We start from the raw sequence: 18,515 nt of genomic DNA, 5'->3' as shown, positions 1-18,515 counted from the left end.
TTCATTATTTGTATCCCTGAAACAGTCAGAATGGGGCTGAGCTGTATGCACATTTGTTGCAATCTTAGTCTTAAACTGTTTCTTGCTTGCTTAATTTGAGTTGTTTAAATGGTGCTTCACATTAAAGAGTTAAATATTATCAGTGTTTTGCATATTACAGTTCATAATCTGATTGTGTTAAGATCAAAATTAGGTTAAAAATATTTAATTGGATGGTTCTCATTACAATAATTAAATTAATACTTGTCTATTGGTTTGAATTGTGGTTTGTGATAGGTCAAGTAACAACTATAAACTCTTAGTAGATCAGAAGCATTAGAAATGTATCTCAGAACTTTCAGTTAAAATCCAAAACTACTGAGTAACTAGTCAAGTTTTTCTAATCATCATTCTTAACCATGCTTTTTATTTTTCACATGTTGAGCAATTGTTGGTTTGTTTAAGTAAGAAAACCATATACATAGATTCTCAGCAGTTATATTTGTCAATTCTTATAAGCATATATTAAACCCTGAGCTGGCAGACATTCCTCATCTAGACTCGCAAAATAAAGTACAGTTATTCTAAATCATTTTGCTTACAGAGTTTACAAAATTCATCAAACCATCAATTATGGCAGATTGTTTATTTTCACAAAAATGAGACTCTGAAAACAAAAGCTTCAGTTCTTGTTACCTTCTTATTGTATTTTTCTTTGAGTTTATTTGTAAAGCCATGGTTACATTATGTGTTTATGTTAAGAAAAAAAAATTAATGTACAAAACATACGAAGTGAAGTTATATTGACAAATTGCTTGGTAATTTAAGTGATTCAAAACATCATTCAACTTATTATCATACAAGTTTTCTGTATAATTTTATTTTTTTATTAATTTCTACTTGTCTCTAAAACTAACTGTAAGAAATCATACAACAAACTTAATGTAGTTTGTGCATATTTGAGTATTCTATCTCATTTGTGACAGTAACTTTTAATCCATCTTTATTTTAGAATTCCCTCTTTGACTTTATCAACTTATTTGGTTAGAAGCAAGTAAAAATCAACCAAATATGAAAATACATATCTAGTGATACAGTATTTAATTTAAATTGATATTTGTATATGAAGGTAAAGACTTTGTGTTTATATATCTCTATTTGTTGTGAAATAAATCCATAATGTTAAATATTTGATTCATTAAATACTTCTGTTTAGTTTTTCTTAACAAAATGAAACTAATTACATCTATTTTTATATAGCTATGGAGTCATATTTAGATTTGATTGATAATTTTTTGAACTGCCAGCCATGTATAATTATGCTAATCCACTGTTGTTTATTAAACTTGTGGATAATATTTTTAATCAGCCATGAAACCAAGACAACCACTTGGGAGGATCCACGAAAAGCTGTCAACATCTCATCGTTACTAGGATCCAGAAGTTCAAACCCTCCAGTGTCCAGCTCAGGTGGAAATCTTCCACCAGTGTATGTTCAAAGCCTTGGACCACTGCCAGATGGTTGGGAACAAGCCACCACCCCTGAAGGAGAAGTGTATTTCATCAACCACAAAGAAAGAATTACAAGTTGGTTTGATCCAAGAATTAGTAAGTTTAAAATCCTTAGAACAATTGGCTTAAGAATTAGTAAGTTTAAAATCCTTAGAACAATTGGTCTAAGAATTAGTTAAGTTTAAAATACTTAGAACAATTGGCCTAAGAATTAGTAAAGTTTAAAATACTTAGAACAATTGGTCTAAGAATTAGTAAAGTTTAAAATACTTAGAACAATAGGTCTAAGAATTAGTAAAGTTTAAAATACTTAGAACAATTGGTCTAAGAATTAGTAAAGTTTAAAATACTTAGAACAATTGGTCTAAGAATTAGTAAAGTTTAAAATCCTTAGAACAATTGGCCTAAGAATTAGTTTAGTTTAAAATACTTATAACAACTGCCCGAAGAATTAGTTAAGTTTAAAATACTTAGAACAATTGCCCTAATAATTTTTTAAGTTTAAAATACTTAGAACAATTGTCCTAAGAATTAGTTAAGTTCCAAGTACTCAATACATACCATTGTTAAAATAAGAAAGGCACTATTCCATTAATGTTAATTATACAGATATGACCCATAGTTGAACTAAAATCTAAATGCTTATTTTGTGTGGTTAAGAATTTTTATTTAAGAGTATAGATAGCTGTGTGCATAATTATTTCACAAAATCACTTTTTCTTTTTTAATTAGGCATAATTGTATAAAAAACTTGGTAGATTTCAATCATGACTGTAATAAGATTGCTTTCAAAGTTTTCCTTTTTTTGCTTTATCTAATAATTATTTTTATGCAATAGTATTTCTTGTTGGTGTCGTGTGATGTGTCCTTTCAGTGAAATGTAATTGTATATGAATTGTTTTCATATTAAATTTTGAGTTTTTGTATTGAAATTATGAAACTTGTTTAGTAAATGGTTTGAGAACTTGTTAAATTAGACTGGCTGTCATTAGCGCTGAACATCAGCCTCATTTACATACTGAATTCCTTATCTTATAAATAATATTTCTTAATAATTTTAAAAAAATCACTGTTTTGTATGTCAACATATTTAATAAATAGTGTAACAATTATTACACCCTAATATATACTCACACAAGACAATTTGAAATTTTGTTCTTTTTACAAAACAATTTGTCATCAAAATTCTCAAACTAGCTACACTAATAGTGTGTTGGAGAAAGAAAATGTATTAGCAGTTATTGTTACAAGACTGTACTATACATGTATTATATAACTAATAATTCAAATTTAAAAATGTATCAAAGTGATTGAAGACAAGTGGATTGTAGCATTTGGAGCTTAAATGTTTTGTTATAACAGTAATACTGCATAACAACTATTATTAGAAACGAGAGACTACAAATTAGTTAAAACCATTTTGAAGTTAATAAAAGTTCAATTAACAAAAGTACAGCTTTTGTTAATCGTAATTATGCTGGTGACATATGTAGTCATTTTAGATCAACAGTACAAAGGATGACAAAAATTACCAATACACAAATCTAAGTACAGTGAAAGCTGACTTGCAATGAGTGTAATTGTTTTAGTATTGGTAGTTCAGAACCTTTATCATTGTTTTAGTATTGGTAGTTCGGAACCTTTGTCATTGTTTTAGTATCGGTAGTTCGGAACTTTTATCACTTCCTTCCTAGGTAAAGAACATCAGAACACCTATCTGTCACAAAATGAAACTACAAAATAGCTTTCACACAACAATTAAACAAGTGGACTTTTTCATGTAGCCATAACGTACAAAATTGAAGCTTTGAAGTAATTACATAAATGTATAGTTTGTATTATGGTGAGACTGGTGATAGTGAAGTTTTGCTTTGTTCAGTGTATTGTAAGTGAAGCTTTATTTACAGTTAAGAGTTTTGTTATTTTTAAGATTTTGTACATAATTCTAATGTTTCAAGAATTTTTATTGTTGGACAATTTTTGCTCTTTTGACACATAGTGAGGACAGTTTTTTGTAGTTATACTTTTTTATGTGTTGTAATAGTGAGGACAGTTTTTGTAGTTATTACATTTTGTATGTGTTGTAATAGTGAGGACAGTTTTGTAGTTATTATACTTTGTAAGTGTTGTAATAGTAAGGACAGTTTTTTTGTAATTATTACATTTTGTATGTGTTGTAATAGTGAGGACAGTTTTTTGTAGTTATTACGTTTTGTATGTGTTGTACTGTTGCAGACTTAAGTCAGTTTTGTTTTCCTCATGCTTTCAAGTGTAGGTTGTGGAAAGTAGTTTTGTGTTAGTTTTCAAGATCAGAGAAAATAATCCTTTCATTTGTGTATATTTCATGGACAAGTGTAAGTAAAAAAATCTGAAAGCAAATTGATACTTAATTATTGTTGACTAGGAAATTTCAAAAAGAAAAGAACAACTGATTTCATAACAGGTGACAGTTTTTTATTTTCTAGATTAAAAACATAAATAAATATCTGTGTATAAGTTGGAATTTAGTTTCAAGAAAACTCCAATGTTTAAAGAGAAGGTAATTTGGTTGAATAACAGGTAAAGTATAAGTTTGAAAACAGTCTTGAGGTTATTGCTAGTAGTGATAGCTTTATTTTTTCTGTTTTATAATAAGTTTTTGTTATATAAATATTTTTATTATGACATGTTTTTATGTGAAAATTAAAAATATGTAATGGACAGTACAATCGACATACTTAATGGTCAGTGTTTGTTCAAAACATACTTTTGGGAATGGAAGCTTGGAACAAGTATTTATAAATTTCCAATTATCTTGAATTATCATGGTTTTTCCTTAGCTTACTTCTTAGTAATGTGTCCAGCAGAACTTAACTACTTCTGGTATCAAGTGGACAAAATACAATGTCTTGCTTTGTTCAATCTTATTTTCAAGAACAGAATGAAAGAAAAATAAAAATGGATTGCTTTTTAAAGTGAACTTGTGTAATTGTTTATCCTAAAACAATAATTATACTGTAGAAAAGTTGAGTTACATTCACAGTAAAATAACTGAAATATTTTGTATCACTTGTATAAGAGCTTGAATGATACAGAGTAGGACAATGAACTGTTGGTAAAATGAATGTGAACAACCTCTGTTTAACAAATTAAACCTGTTGAGAAGTGTAGATTTATCTCTTGTCTCATGTGGATACCAGTATTCTAATATTTTGATGAAGATTGGGTATTGCCATCCTCTTGTTATTTCTATTGTGTATTAAAGACTTGTGCATTTTAAAATGTTCTTTTCAAGCTAAATAGGTTTGGGGGATATCTCCACTTGTGATTAGTTATTTTGTTATAATTTTAACTGTACATTAAGTGGTTGAATTGCTGTTTGTTTTTTTACAGTGCAACAACTTGGAAACTTACAACTTGCACCAACACAGCTACAACAGACTGTGGTTCCATCCCAACAACAGCTGGAGGTTAGTGTCCTGACAGTTTCTTAACACCATAATCATGATTTATGGTGGTTGCTGAATTTTTTTACTTAGGCCTTCCATATTTGTGTGTCATGATGATAAAAAACAGTTGTATTGCCAGTAGTTGTAATATTTGTTTGAGATATTAGTGTGGCTTGAAATAAATACAAATTTAATAAGAAAGCTTCTAAAAACAGTTAACATCTGTGACTTCTCTAAACTTGGACAACAAAACTGGCTTTAATTGTAACTAAGGCTATTGCCACACACAACTTTGAAACAATGGATACAGTGCACTTATCTTTGAGATACACTATCCTGGCACTGTAGTTTCTTTCTTTTTTAAGGTCTAATTCAGTGTGATTATTTAGTATTTTAATTTAGATTTAAGTTTTTATTAGGTAACTTTTAATCATCCTAGCTAGTTCTTATCTTGTGAAAAGGTTTTTCAGATCTTATGTTATTTATTTGTGATAGGATAATCAGTAAAAAAGTATGTTTTAAAAGTGTAGTTGTAATTAGAGAGAGAGGAATAGATATCTTGTAGTAGTTCTATAAAAAGAATTGTAGTCATAAAATAGTACAAAATAAGATGTGCTGTTATATTTTTTATAATGATTAGTAACAAAGCTTGCTAGTCTAAGAGACTTGTGAATTACAGGCACAAGTCAGTTCTACCAGTAACGGAACACTCGCTGCTTCAACCACTGTTACTACTGTTACTGCAGCTCTACCTACTGGTGCCACGTTGCAGCAGCAACAACAACAAAAATTAAGACTCCAGAAACTCCAGATGGAGAGAGAGCAGCTCCGTATGAGACAGCAAGAAATTTTACGACAGGTAATTACTCTTGTACATTTATCTAATGTTTAAAAGAGTTTACTTACTGGCCGTAAGTAACTTAAAGTTTACAAGTAGTAGTTTTTCAAGAAAAGCTGCTTTCTTAATAGAATGGTACTATTAATTTTTATGTTTGGGAAAGTGACTACTCCAATGGCTCACTTGTTTTGAGTTCTCCTGTGTATAAACTGTTAAATTCAGAAAATTTAAAATATGAAACTTTGAAAAAGAACAATTCCCCTGATTTTGTTCATTTTCTGTAAAAGAAAAATTATAGTTTAATGTTTTGGGTACGGTACACAGTATTGTTAAATATATAAAAATTATACACATAGTGAGTTGTTTCTTGCACTGAGGAGCATTTTTTTATTAATCTTAGTTTGTGAAATACTAAGCTCAGATGTGTTTACTTTAACAGATACTTCATAGAAATATGGTCAGATTTTTATATTCTAGCTTATGTGATATAAAAGGTTGTTATAGGATTAAATATTCAGGCATATAATGTGCACTATTTTTAGTATTTTGTCCATCTGCTTTGAAGAACAAGTTGGACATAATGGATATGTTTTGTGTGCTAAATAATTTTGAGCTACATGTGGTAATGTTGTATGAGGAAAGCATGTCAGTTTCCATGGTTGAGAATGCCCAGTAAGTTGTCTATGTATAGTTTCTCAATAGGTAATTTTGGTGTTGGACTAGCTTGGAATAGTGCATGCAGAAGTCTATGAGCATGGCTACAGTATGATGTTGACTTTCTTGTGCTTGTCGCCTTTCTGAGAACACATTAAAGTTTTGGTTTTTAATGTTGTTGTAATGGACAAAAAAAAAAAAATTATTTGTTGAGGAAAAAAATCTAAAACTTGTCCAGCTGTGCCTACATGCTAGCTATTGTTACATGTTTAGATTACTATAAAAAATAAAAAACTTAGCAGAATTTAGATACGCATGTGAAAGTTAATATTGTTGTATTATCCATGAGTTACACTTATAGTAGTAATTCCTTTAACACTTTTGAGGTTTATTTCTGTTTTTTTGCTTTATTTAGATGCTGTGCATTAACTCTCTAAATTTGTAAAGGTGCAAATTGTAACCTTTATATGAAAACTGTAAAACATATTAAAGAACCTACATATGATCATTTTATACTGTGGGCTATTGCACACTCATATTAGCTGAACATATATCATAGATCAAATGAGCTGTTAACTAAATATAACTATTAGTTGAATACCTGGATTAGTTTAATTCATTTTGTAAATGCTATGAACTGACTCCAAAGTTCCTTGGTAGCAAATGTGGGCATTCTGGAGAACCATATTCTAAGTTCTGCACATAGGTTACCAAAATAAGTTTTTTTAAACAAGCTAGTTTAGTACAAAAAGTAAAAATTATTGTTGCATTGTGATCATTTCTTAGTTTGTTTTATTTTACTAAATAGCCAGGAAAAGTAAATGTAAAATATATCTTGGCTAGTTCCCTTGGTCATGTCAATAATTAGACCTTTAGTTCTGTCCATTTCCTTCTTGCTGCTTTACTGTTTGCCATTTGCAAATTTTTAATCATGTGTATAAATCTTGTTCACATTATGATTTTATATGTATTGTCAGTACACCACATCTGTTGATAGAATCTCAGATATGTTGTAATTCTACTATCTTACTTCTGTCTAGTACGTATCCAACCTTGTATAATTACATTTTCTCTTGGTACTTTGTGGAGTGCACTTCGAGGTCTGCACAATTTTACACCCCTGTTATTGAACAAATCCAAGTGATTTCTTTATTGTTTCTAGCCTGGTTCCTTGATTGGATAGCCAACTGGTCTGATGAGGGTACTCCAATATTTTTTATTTTCACTCTGCCTCAGAATTCATTAGGGAATTAATATACTTTGTTTGCCAGGAGATAAAGAGTTAAAACCAGTGGATCTTTATGACTCATCTGTGTATTTGGATGAGACTTCTTCAATCCAAAGATGTAGGATGGGGAAGTGTATCAAGTTTCACCCTTTTTAGGCAGATTTCTCCCTGTTTGTCTTTTTTATTGGCAATGTTACTGAATTCAATCATTCTTATCAAAGCTTACTAGTGTTGTTTCAAGATTGGAGAACTTAAAGCCAAATTTTCTAGCAGTGTTTGAGAACAAGTATTGTTCTTATATACATTTTATTGTATTTCCAACCTGCTCCAGTAGTATGTTAGGCTAGATGATTAATGGGTGTAGTCTGTGAAGGTTTATGGATTTCCGAAGAACTAGTTTTGGGACCTTGAGTTTTAGCAGTTTTTGAGTGTATGTATAACTAACATGAAGTTTCTGTTTCCTTTTTTATTAGGCTTTTTTCTTTCTTTCACCAAGAGATTACTTCAATGCAACCTAATCTTATATCAGTCGGTTCTTCAATGTTTTCAAAATATTTTGGACCCAATTCCTGATTTCTGTTCTCATCCCATTTTGGTTTCTAAAACAATGGCAGTCTCTCAATATGTTCTAGAATTATCTATTCTCATTTGTTTCTATAAAAGGTCTTTGGATTTCTAAAATGAACATAGCAAATGCCTGCCTTTAAATTCTAATTCATCTGTCTTTGTTTCCTTCTTCTTTTTTTTTTTTTCAGGACTCAAATTTTTATCAGTTCCAGATTGTAGCCTTCAGTTTGGCATTTGTTCCTTATGCTTTCACTAGAATAATCAGTGCTGTGACAGTGACTTTTGGTTACTACAGTTTCCTTCTTAGAGACTTGCAAGGTTTGATACACAGTGGGCACACTAGAACAGCACGTTAGTGGGTTGGGTAGTAAAGAAATTCAAATCCAATCTTCATCCAACTCAGTATTTAACATACCCGAGTGTCCTGATAGATTCTCATATGGGAAAATTTGATACACAGTGATAAGGTTATTCTTGAATAATATTTTTGAAAAATTCTGAAGTCAAGTCTTCTCCCATAAATTAGACTGTATTTCTGGTGCTTGTTGTGGTAGTATATGTTCACGTGGTTATGGCTCATCTTCAAGTAGGGAGTTTCAGGCTGTAGTCACAGATTATATCTCTTATCAATGAACTAGCCATCACATAAGTTACATTGCCTTCCAACCAAGTAATTTGTTTTTCAGTTCTGCATCATCATTTTGAAGATCGATTTTCAAATACCAATTTTTGTTCCTTTTTCTATGTAGTGTCAGTTTCCTAGCTTAGAATTATTGTATAAGTGAAACCTTAATTTCTTGAGGTTATCATTTCAACAATAAAATGTTATTCAAAGAAAGCCTTTAATATATAGCATTAAAATGCTGTACAAAGAAAAACTTAACTGTATCTTTCTCGCCCTCCTTTCCATGTTCATAGATAGTTCTAGAAAATGTGACATTGAGGGTTGGATAAGTATTAGTAGGAATCAAACGGTAGTACCTACTTAGCTGATGATGGACGATCTAGGTATTTAATCAGTACAGAGAAAGAGGCATGTGACAATACATGGATGTTTATAGTGAATGAAGTTTGTGCAAAATTACACATGACCAAAGAATAAACAAAAAATCTTGATTCTTTACATAATCAAGAGAAAAACAAAGCAGAGGTATCTTTCTGAAGTATATTTCAATGTTAAAATATTGATGTATATAAATTTGCATTTAATAAATCTTATAAGCATGGTGTTGTATGCAAAATATTATGTGGCTCCCGTTATCTTTTCTCTTAAGGTTTACTTTTTGGTATGTCTATTGTGTATGTGGTCAACACTGTTAGTCAGGTGGGTAGCCAATGTGAAGTGTAGGATAGCATAAAACTTTTTTAAATGAAAACCTAAGGCCAGAACAAGAGGTCAAAACTTTAGTTATAATTTGGATTAAGGGAGATGAATTTAATTTTTATGCTTGGTTTAGAGGTTTAGCCAACTGTTACCTTCATTTTGGTAGTTTTTATATTCTTCCACAGTTTTTATTAATTGATACACCATGCATGTAATACCAGCTTTTTACATTATTAAATCTTTGCTAATTTTCTGGGTAAATCTAACATAACACTGTTTTTAATTTTTGAAGTACTAAGTAGGTTAAGACTGTATCGGTAAGTCTTCATCTGGTGCGTTTATATAAAGTTTTGAATAATATCTTATTATGGGGAAATCCCAATTTCAAAACTTGCAAGTTTCTTTATTTTCTTTCAGTATAAATTGACCATTTCTTCTGACCAGCATTTAAAACTACATAGAGTAAGATCATCTTAATAACTAAGATCTTTATAATTATTCTACTTCTTGGGAATTTTCAGGATTAAATTCTCAAACAACTTTAGAATGTTATGAAAGTTACATTAATATTTTTGCTTCTTATGACCCATCAGAATAATATTCTTGAGTTTGATATTACCAACTACGATTCTGATAAGGAGGCTAGCCACTTAAGATTTTTTATTAACCAAATAAGTTTGGCTGATAGGTTTAATGAGGTTCCTGAAGATGGACATGAAATCTTATTATACCCACATAGTTATAAGTAGTTTCTGGAATTAAACATTTAATTTTTAACAGAAAATCTCATGGTTATGTATGAAGTAGTAGAATTTAGTTTTTTGTATGATTTCCTGGTGATGTATTTTTCTTATTTTTAGTACTTGTTTGGTATGTAGATATTTCTGTTTACTACAATCTTCTAGCTTTATTTTGTTGTTTAAAACTGTTACTTTAGTTCAGAGTATCCACTTGATAGTGCTTAGATCCTGAACTTGAATATTTAATGTTTTCAGAAATAATTTAATTTAGATTTAGTGTAAATGTTTTACTAATAATCAGCTCATGGAGTGAACCATTTCAGCTTGTTAGTAATGCTTGATTCAGTGTATATGTTGGACTAATAAAAAGCTTTTACTTTATGGAGAAAGAAAAAATTCAGCTTCTTAGAATTCATGTAATTCGGAACAGGCATTTAATCTGTTGGTACATCGATTTCCTTTTTTGAATATTTTATCAGTAACTATATTTTCGAAGGTGTTCATAATATTTTTGTGGATTGAAGTTTGTTGTATAGGATGTATAAAAAAAGAGAGAACAAGTATGGTTTATAGTGCGTGTTTTCTTTTCAGCACATGTCTGTTACATGCATATAGATGGTAGTTACAGCTCATTGCTTGTACATCTACCGTGAGGCATGTTCTTTATGGTTTTCTCCACACTAAAATATATATATCTTGTGCTTTGCAGCCGACCTGCCTTGGAAATCCCATGCTTAAAGTGAGTCTATGCATTTGACACTAGTTTTCAGGGATTACTAACACTACTTATTAAGCTCTTTGTCATTTTCTTTGTTGTTCTCACTAACAGAACTTCTTGTTTTATATATATATATGTATATTGTGTTTGTTTTGCTGTTGTACAATTACTTGTATGTGCTTGATCCTTGCATGTGTGTGGACTTGCAAGGTGTATTTGACTATGGGCATGACAATTTGAAGAACATTAACATCTAAATAGAATAAGCTAGGACTAACAGACTTTTTTTTTGTTGCTATTGTATTATTTGCATTATTTCAAAACTGGAACTATACTTAATGGTTAGTTAATCTGAGTTATAATATTACTTTATATTATAAAAAAGCTAAGAATGACAAGAAGGTGTAATTTTTCTTTCATTATGTCAGATTTTAGAGGATTAGTAGATAAATATTGTGTTAAATGCTTTGAAATGTTATTTGGTTTCTATATTCTACTGGGTCAGATATTAGGTTTTGACTCTGTACTGTTTGTTTTTCTAGTAAGTAACTTCTACATAATATAAGAAGCATTTAGTGGTACTTGGACCTTTTTTTTTTTTCTGGTTACACCTATACTTGTGTAAAATGTTATTCCTCTAACACATTGCTTGTTTGTATCACATAAACTTTCTTCTTCCTAGGAAATGTTGTTGAGACAAAGCTTAGGAGAAGAGAATCCATCACTTCCAACATCTCCAACTGGAAATGTTCCCACATTAACATCCCCAGGTGGCACTGGTCTTGATCCATTTTTGGCAGGAACAGATTTCCACAGTCGACAAGAGAGTGGTGACAGTGGCCTGGGACTTGGCTCAAACTTTAGTCTTCCCCATACTCCTGACAACTTTCTTGTGTTAGATGAAACTGGAGGTAGGATTTTAAATATTTCAACTATTTTGAAAAGGTTTGCTGTAGGAATTTTTTATTTTTTTTACCTTCTGATGGATAGTTTCTTTAATACAATTTTATACATTGTTTGCACTGCAAAGAATCTTCAAGTCCTTTTATCACTTGCAGTTCCTTCCACATTCTATGTCTGGATGTTTGTAAGTACTTGAAAATTGGACAGAATTAGGCTACGGGTGATATTTTATCTGTTGGTATAAATGATAGTATTAATTACTGATAACTGAAAATAATCAAGTAAATCACTGTCAACGTGAGAAGCTCTGTAAATTAACCTATTTACCTATTTTATATCAATTATTAAAGTACAAAACTATCACTGTGACTAAAACAATCCTGTGAAACTTAGTTTATAATAAGTATCTGTTCTAAATTGCAAGGGGGAATCAGAGAGAAAGAATGCATAAAACTTTCAGACTTAAGTGGCATGCATTAGCCCAGTGGTTCCAAACCCTTTTCCAACTGAGGACTAGTTAGTTCCGATCCCAAAGTTTCATGGATGGTTTTATACAATATTTACTTTTAAATTACATTGTAAAAAAACAATACACTTCAGTAGCTATGTTTTAAAACATGTTTCCCCCCTCCCCTCCATTTATCTCATGGAATGACAGTTAGAAGCCACATTTTGCAGATTATAACTGAAAATGGAATTGACAAATGGCAAGTCTGGTTGGTTGAAACAAAGAAGATCAAATACAGAATTACAGTCTTACATTCATTAAAAATATGTTACTATTCATAAAGGAATGCATTTTAGATATGTATATTAAAGAAATAATATTAATCAAAATATCATAATTAAACTTGAACATTAACAATTTTAGATATGTATATTAAAGAAATAATATTAATCAAAATATCATAATTAAACTTGAACATTAACAATTTTAGATATGTATATTAAAGAAATAATATTAATCAAAATATCATAATTAAACTTGAACATTAACAATTTTAGATAAAACTTCTTTTGAAAATGTGATAGTCTGATTTCAGCATTTTGTTGTTTTCTTTTTTTTTTAAAAGTAAAAACTGAACATGAAGGTTTGCTTTTAGAGGATTTTAAGTTTTCATCTTCTTCAGCTTTGTATTGTACTTTCATCAAAACAAGATTTGAGTTTTCTTTTTATACAAAATTTTCAATAGAATAATAAAACAATCATAAATGCTAAGCTCAATTTCTATTTCCTGCTACAAAAAAGTGCCTGAACTTCTAACAAGTTTACACTTTTACTTATATTTGGAACTTGTTTCTAGCCGAAATAGTTAACACAGAGTATGGGTTTATTTAACTGTGTCAAAAATAATAATGAAATTACAGTACACTACAGGAATCAGAAAATTTACATTATATGCATTTGTGTATCAATTACAGAGCTAATCTAGTAACTTTTAACCGTGAAGTCTAGGATTTTATCATACAGAATGTAGTGGCTGTTTATCTTGTAATAGATAAACAGAACTGAATTAATCATTCAACTATAATTTAGTATTTGAGCTTTAAAGCTATACAACCTTTGGTTCACCTCTTGGAGAGAAAACTTCATTTGAAAATTATTTCTTCTTGTTTGTGTCAAGATTCCAGTGAAAGGCCATTGCCTTTTGCAAAATAAGTTACTCATATAAGACCCATTTTTAGTGCTAAACTAGTCAATATAAAATGGAAGAATGTCAAAAAATCATGTTTACACTATTCTCAGTTGCAAGATTTGAAGGTGTGATGTTTGCATGCAGTCATGATGGGGTTCAGGTTAAAGCAATCGGAGAGATTGTCCAAAAACATTACAATCCAATCAAAAGATGAAAGGAAAACTAAAAAGCAGTAGGAATAGTAAGAATAAGATACTTTGTTCTTTTCATTTTAACCACTTTCATTGTTCTCGATCATTCAGTGATTGACAGACTTAAATGTGATAGATTAGACCCCAACCAACAAAGTCCTAAAAATAACCGAAGAAGAATTATTGTTGTTTTTAAATGTGCACAATGTCTTAGATTTCATGAAGATGTTGAAAATCATTTGTACAGTGCAAATCAAGGTCAAAATGAATGGCCCAGAAGAAAAGTAACCTTGCTTTGGTAAAACTTTTCATCAACATAAAAACACTTGAGTTTTTTAAAGCAAGAGATCTAACCCTAACATTGTGTAAAGTGTTACATGAGAAACTAGTCTATCAGATTTTCTCTTTTTTTCAAAGATGCCATCAAAACATGGCAATTTTTGTATAATTGACTCACAGTATTTAGGGTTAAAATAATTTTTACTGAAATTATATTTTATTTCGCATTGAAAATTGGTAAGGAAAAGTAGGCTACTAAATTCACCAGAAGCTGTTAATCCTGCTTTAGTCTTCCGGGGTCTTTACGGATCCCAAATATTGTGAAAATGTCAGCACTGGCATGTTTCGATGATGTTTGTTGTTCTCAGTAGCTTCAGTATTCAAGTAGTTTGTGTTAAATTGTTATACTTAGTATAGTGGTAAAAAAATAAACAAGTTGTAATATTTATTGTTCATTGATTAATGAAGGAAAAGATTTTGAGTGCTAGTGTCTTTTTTTTTTCAAAATAATAGTTTATTATTATTTAAATATTTTGAAAGAGTGACTATGGAAAATTTTTACAGGAAATTTTAATACAGAGTTATCTTAGATAAAGTGATTGGCATCACATTGTGAAATAAATAAGATCTCAAGAGAAAAAAAAAAACAATGATGAAATATATGTCTTAGCCCAAAGACAAATGTGTGGAAGAAAAACTGTCTGTTAATGGTTTATGCACCAGTATAACAAGCAGAATGAAACATTCTTATTTTTTCTTTAAAAGTATATGTAGATGAACAAAATTTGTTCTTTGTATGTGTGTCATATATATATAATATATTAGCTGTCCTTCCTGTTGGTGTCTGTGAATATTAAAAATTTAGTTAAAATGACACTATATTTCTGCTCAGAAGTTCATATATTATGGGTAGTATTTGTGTATATATTTCTTTATTCAAGTATTTTGGTTTTTCTGCTTGACAAAATTATTTCTTTACTATTTTGTAGTATGTACATTTTATTTTCTGTAGACAGTTGGCAAAAATATGTCTATTTCATACCTGTGAAACACCTTCTGTTAAGCATAAAAAGTTATTCTGTTCTGACAACTTAAAATATCTGCAAGTTATCAGTTTGTCTATTTCTATGTATCTGTGTTTTGTGGGGAAATTCTGTTTTAAAGAACTGCTAAACTAGGCTGAAGGAATGAATCTGTTAACCTTTATCAATGACAGGAATGCTAGGTGTACAAAATGAAGTTATCACTGAGCATTATATTTATAATCAAAGTTTCTTTCAATTTTCAAAAGATGTATAGTATTAGAGCTGCTACATGAAGCACAGAGTAGGTTGTTTTTTTTTGTGACATTTTGCTAAAGAGTAGATAGTCAAAACCTCGGACAATACACCTTTCTTACCAATATTCTTGAATTTACCTCAAACCAACAACTGCATTTAATTAAACCCATGCCTTCTGTAATCTTGTTTATTCTAAGCCTTATTAACCACATGACTTCGTAACTCAAAGTGTTGCAAGTGACAAAACCCTCTATATACACCAAAGCTCAACACTTAAGTTTTTGATATCATACAATTAATTACTCATACAGCTCTTACTAATTGGGTCTACTACAACCATTTATCAAAATGTTAAATTAGTAGTGTTAATTGAACATTCTTTGTGATAGCTGATCCACTGTTGGATCTGACGGTTACCTGATGTAGGCATAAGGCTGAAACTAGTCGTGATATTTGTGTTTAGATAAGTATGTAAAAGACAGAAGTAGATTTACACATCAACTTCATATATATATATACTTAAGATTTATAAAGTAACACTTGTTTTTTCAAAATGATTGTTCACCTATTTATTTTTATGTTTCAGATCCTCGTCAACAAGTGGGGACTGAACTTGGCCCTGAGGCGTTGCAAAATACAAACATAGATTTAGGAATGGAAAACATGGATTCTGATGATTTGATGCCTAGCCTTCAGGTAGGAAAACTAAATTAATTTGCTAAAGTAAATTCAAACAGAGACTTGCCCATATGCATTGTAGGATGTCACTTGAAATATTTGTTATTGTTACAAGTTTTTTGTTTAAGATTTATAATTCTTCTAAACACTTGTGTTCATAGGCATTTGAAATAAACATGCAACAAGTAAAAAGTTATTTTATAATTGATAGCTGAAGAGTAAATTTGCTTTGAAAAAACTGCTGGAATGATTGTAGAAGTCAGCTTGATCTACAATGCTGTTTAGGTTCATTAAAAGTGTTGTACAGTGTATTTAGCACTTTAATTACTGTATGATAAATCTATTTTTCATCCATCATTAATCATATGATCTTCCTTAACTTTGGAACTTTGAAGTGATCATAAGCTATTCTTTAATTGATGAGAACATCTGAAATATCACATTAGCTTTCTCTTATATTAAAAACCCTCTTCTGTAAAGTCCTTCTATCTGTATAAGGCATTTGGTGCATATTTTCACCTTGGTTTTTGATGAGGGTGTAAACTTTCCTTTGCCGAGTTCCTTATTGAAAAGTGAACTTCATAATTGTTTTGAGGTAATTTTATCATAAAAGCATTTTAAAAGTTGAATGTCAACCATGTGAGTTCAGTGAATTTACATTAGTGCTAATGTATCAGCTACAGTAAATATTGATGTGATATGTCATTTTTTAAACATTTTTCAATTATGTAAAAATAAACAGAAGTTATAAATGAACAACTCACTAAATTCATTTGAGTGTATTAACTGACTTTCTCTTTGCAGGAAGATTTCATGGAGCATATTTTGTCTGATGTACTTAATGGTAACAGGGACAATGTGATGACCTGGGTATAAGTACAGGCAAATATCAATACTTTACAATCAGATGGAGAGTATCTTGGTACTGGAAACACCCATGAACAAATAAAACAAGATCCTCTCTCTACAATCTTAATATGTAAAGATTTACTTTCCTTATAATTGGAAAGAAGATAGTTTTAACAGGTCTTTGGGTTTAGAAGATATTTCCCCTCATCTTTGAGATGTGATAATGTTAACCATCATTTAAAATGTTTTAATATGTGTAGTGACTTATTTTTTTTCATCATGTGCCTTACTATATTTTTTCATTCATAAGCTATCAGGTTTTATTGGTTACTGTTACATAAGGTTCTGAAGTTTCTTAAGTGTCATACCTAGGTGTTCTAGGTTTTTTGTAAGTGCCTTAGTTCCCCTTCACCCTTACAATTGCAAAATATACAGGTTGATTCTCTACTTAACATTGTAGCCTGACTGAAAACTAATGATGATATAAAAATCAATATTTTTCTATTCTACAGTATAGCTGTAGTAAAGCTTGGATCTTCAGCTAAATATTCTACTGTGCCAAGCTTAAAACAGCTATTGGTTTTGATCATAAAAATTTCAAAAAAAGCACTTTACAAAAACAAAACTATGAATTTTCCAGCCTTGTACTATCCTGCCATTGCTTTTACACAAAGCAAGCAGTCCATAGTATTATGTTTTGTTGCTTTATAAAAAGGTTTCAAACTTTAACAAACCATGAGTTAAGGTATGTAGAAATCTTCAGCTTTGAATAAATATTTCAAAGTAAAAATCTGAATGTGCTGGAAATACTAGATTTACAGGGCTTTTTTTTTTAACATTTTTCCAGAATGATGGATTGTTGTCAATGTTTGTTATGTAGCATATACCTAATAAAAAGACTGAAAGTTCTATATGAGATGAGAGCATTGTTAGGTAGCACTGTTACAGATCACAGAATTTCATAAAATACATCCCCTGCTAACCACTTGGTACAGCATTATGAGAATGCTGCCTCAACCACTTGTTGATTAAAACATTCCTAGTGTTTGAAATCTGATGTTTACATGAAAATCTGCTTTGCAGCTATCAAAACTATGGTATATTTTAGGCACAAATTAGTGGATTAAGGAGTTTTAACTGTCATGATTGCTAATCAGCAAAATTTATTTCTCATTTTTTGTGTATAATATCTAATCATGCCATGTTCCACCAAAAGATACAAGAATTATTTTAGTACACAAATTTACTGTACATTTCCCTATTTTAGTTTCTTGCCATGACGTGACAATAATGGTTAAGAAATTTAGAATGGTGTTTGTTTTTAAACAGGTTATTTCAAATCAACTTTGGTGTACATACTGGTGTGTGGAAAACTTGATATTTATGTCTTTAGGGATAATTCAGCCATGTATATATACATAAAAAAAAATAAACATTTTTTTCTGTTGTAGTGACTGACTAAACTTCAATTTTGTGTACCACTGTTTAGTATTTCTAATGGGACATGCCTGTTTAAAGCAGCTGTTCAATCCTTACAAACAAAAGGTTTTAGAAAGGTTTGCTAGATGAGCGGGACCTAGTGCTGTAAATACTTTGGACTGCACACCATAAACTAGAATTTAAAAACAATTTTCTAACAAACCCAGACTTCTTACATCAATAAAACAAATATAAAGCACCAATTATTTCAAAGGAATTTCTTTAGCTGTT

General features: G+C 30.1%; 1 protein-coding gene across 1 annotated transcript; it reads left to right on the top strand.

Moving 5' to 3' along the window:
* Positions 1-1,348: 1,348 nt before the first annotated feature.
* LOC106464197 (WW domain-containing transcription regulator protein 1-like) lies at positions 1,349-18,255 on the top strand. Its single transcript, XM_022392151.1, has 6 exons — positions 1,349-1,587; positions 4,864-4,940; positions 5,599-5,778; positions 11,671-11,899; positions 15,865-15,974; positions 16,761-18,255. Coding segments are annotated over exons 1-6 (669 nt in total). The 5' UTR covers positions 1,349-1,586; the 3' UTR covers positions 16,833-18,255.
* The last annotated feature ends 260 nt before the right edge of the window (positions 18,256-18,515 follow it).

This window comes from Limulus polyphemus, unplaced genomic scaffold (assembly GCF_000517525.1).
Source record: "Limulus polyphemus unplaced genomic scaffold, Limulus_polyphemus-2.1.2 Scaffold58, whole genome shotgun sequence".
In the NCBI taxonomy this organism is placed as follows: domain Eukaryota; kingdom Metazoa; phylum Arthropoda; class Merostomata; order Xiphosura; family Limulidae; genus Limulus; species Limulus polyphemus.
Note: the sequence above shows the minus strand (reverse complement) of the source record. Positions and strands in the feature narration are given on the sequence as shown.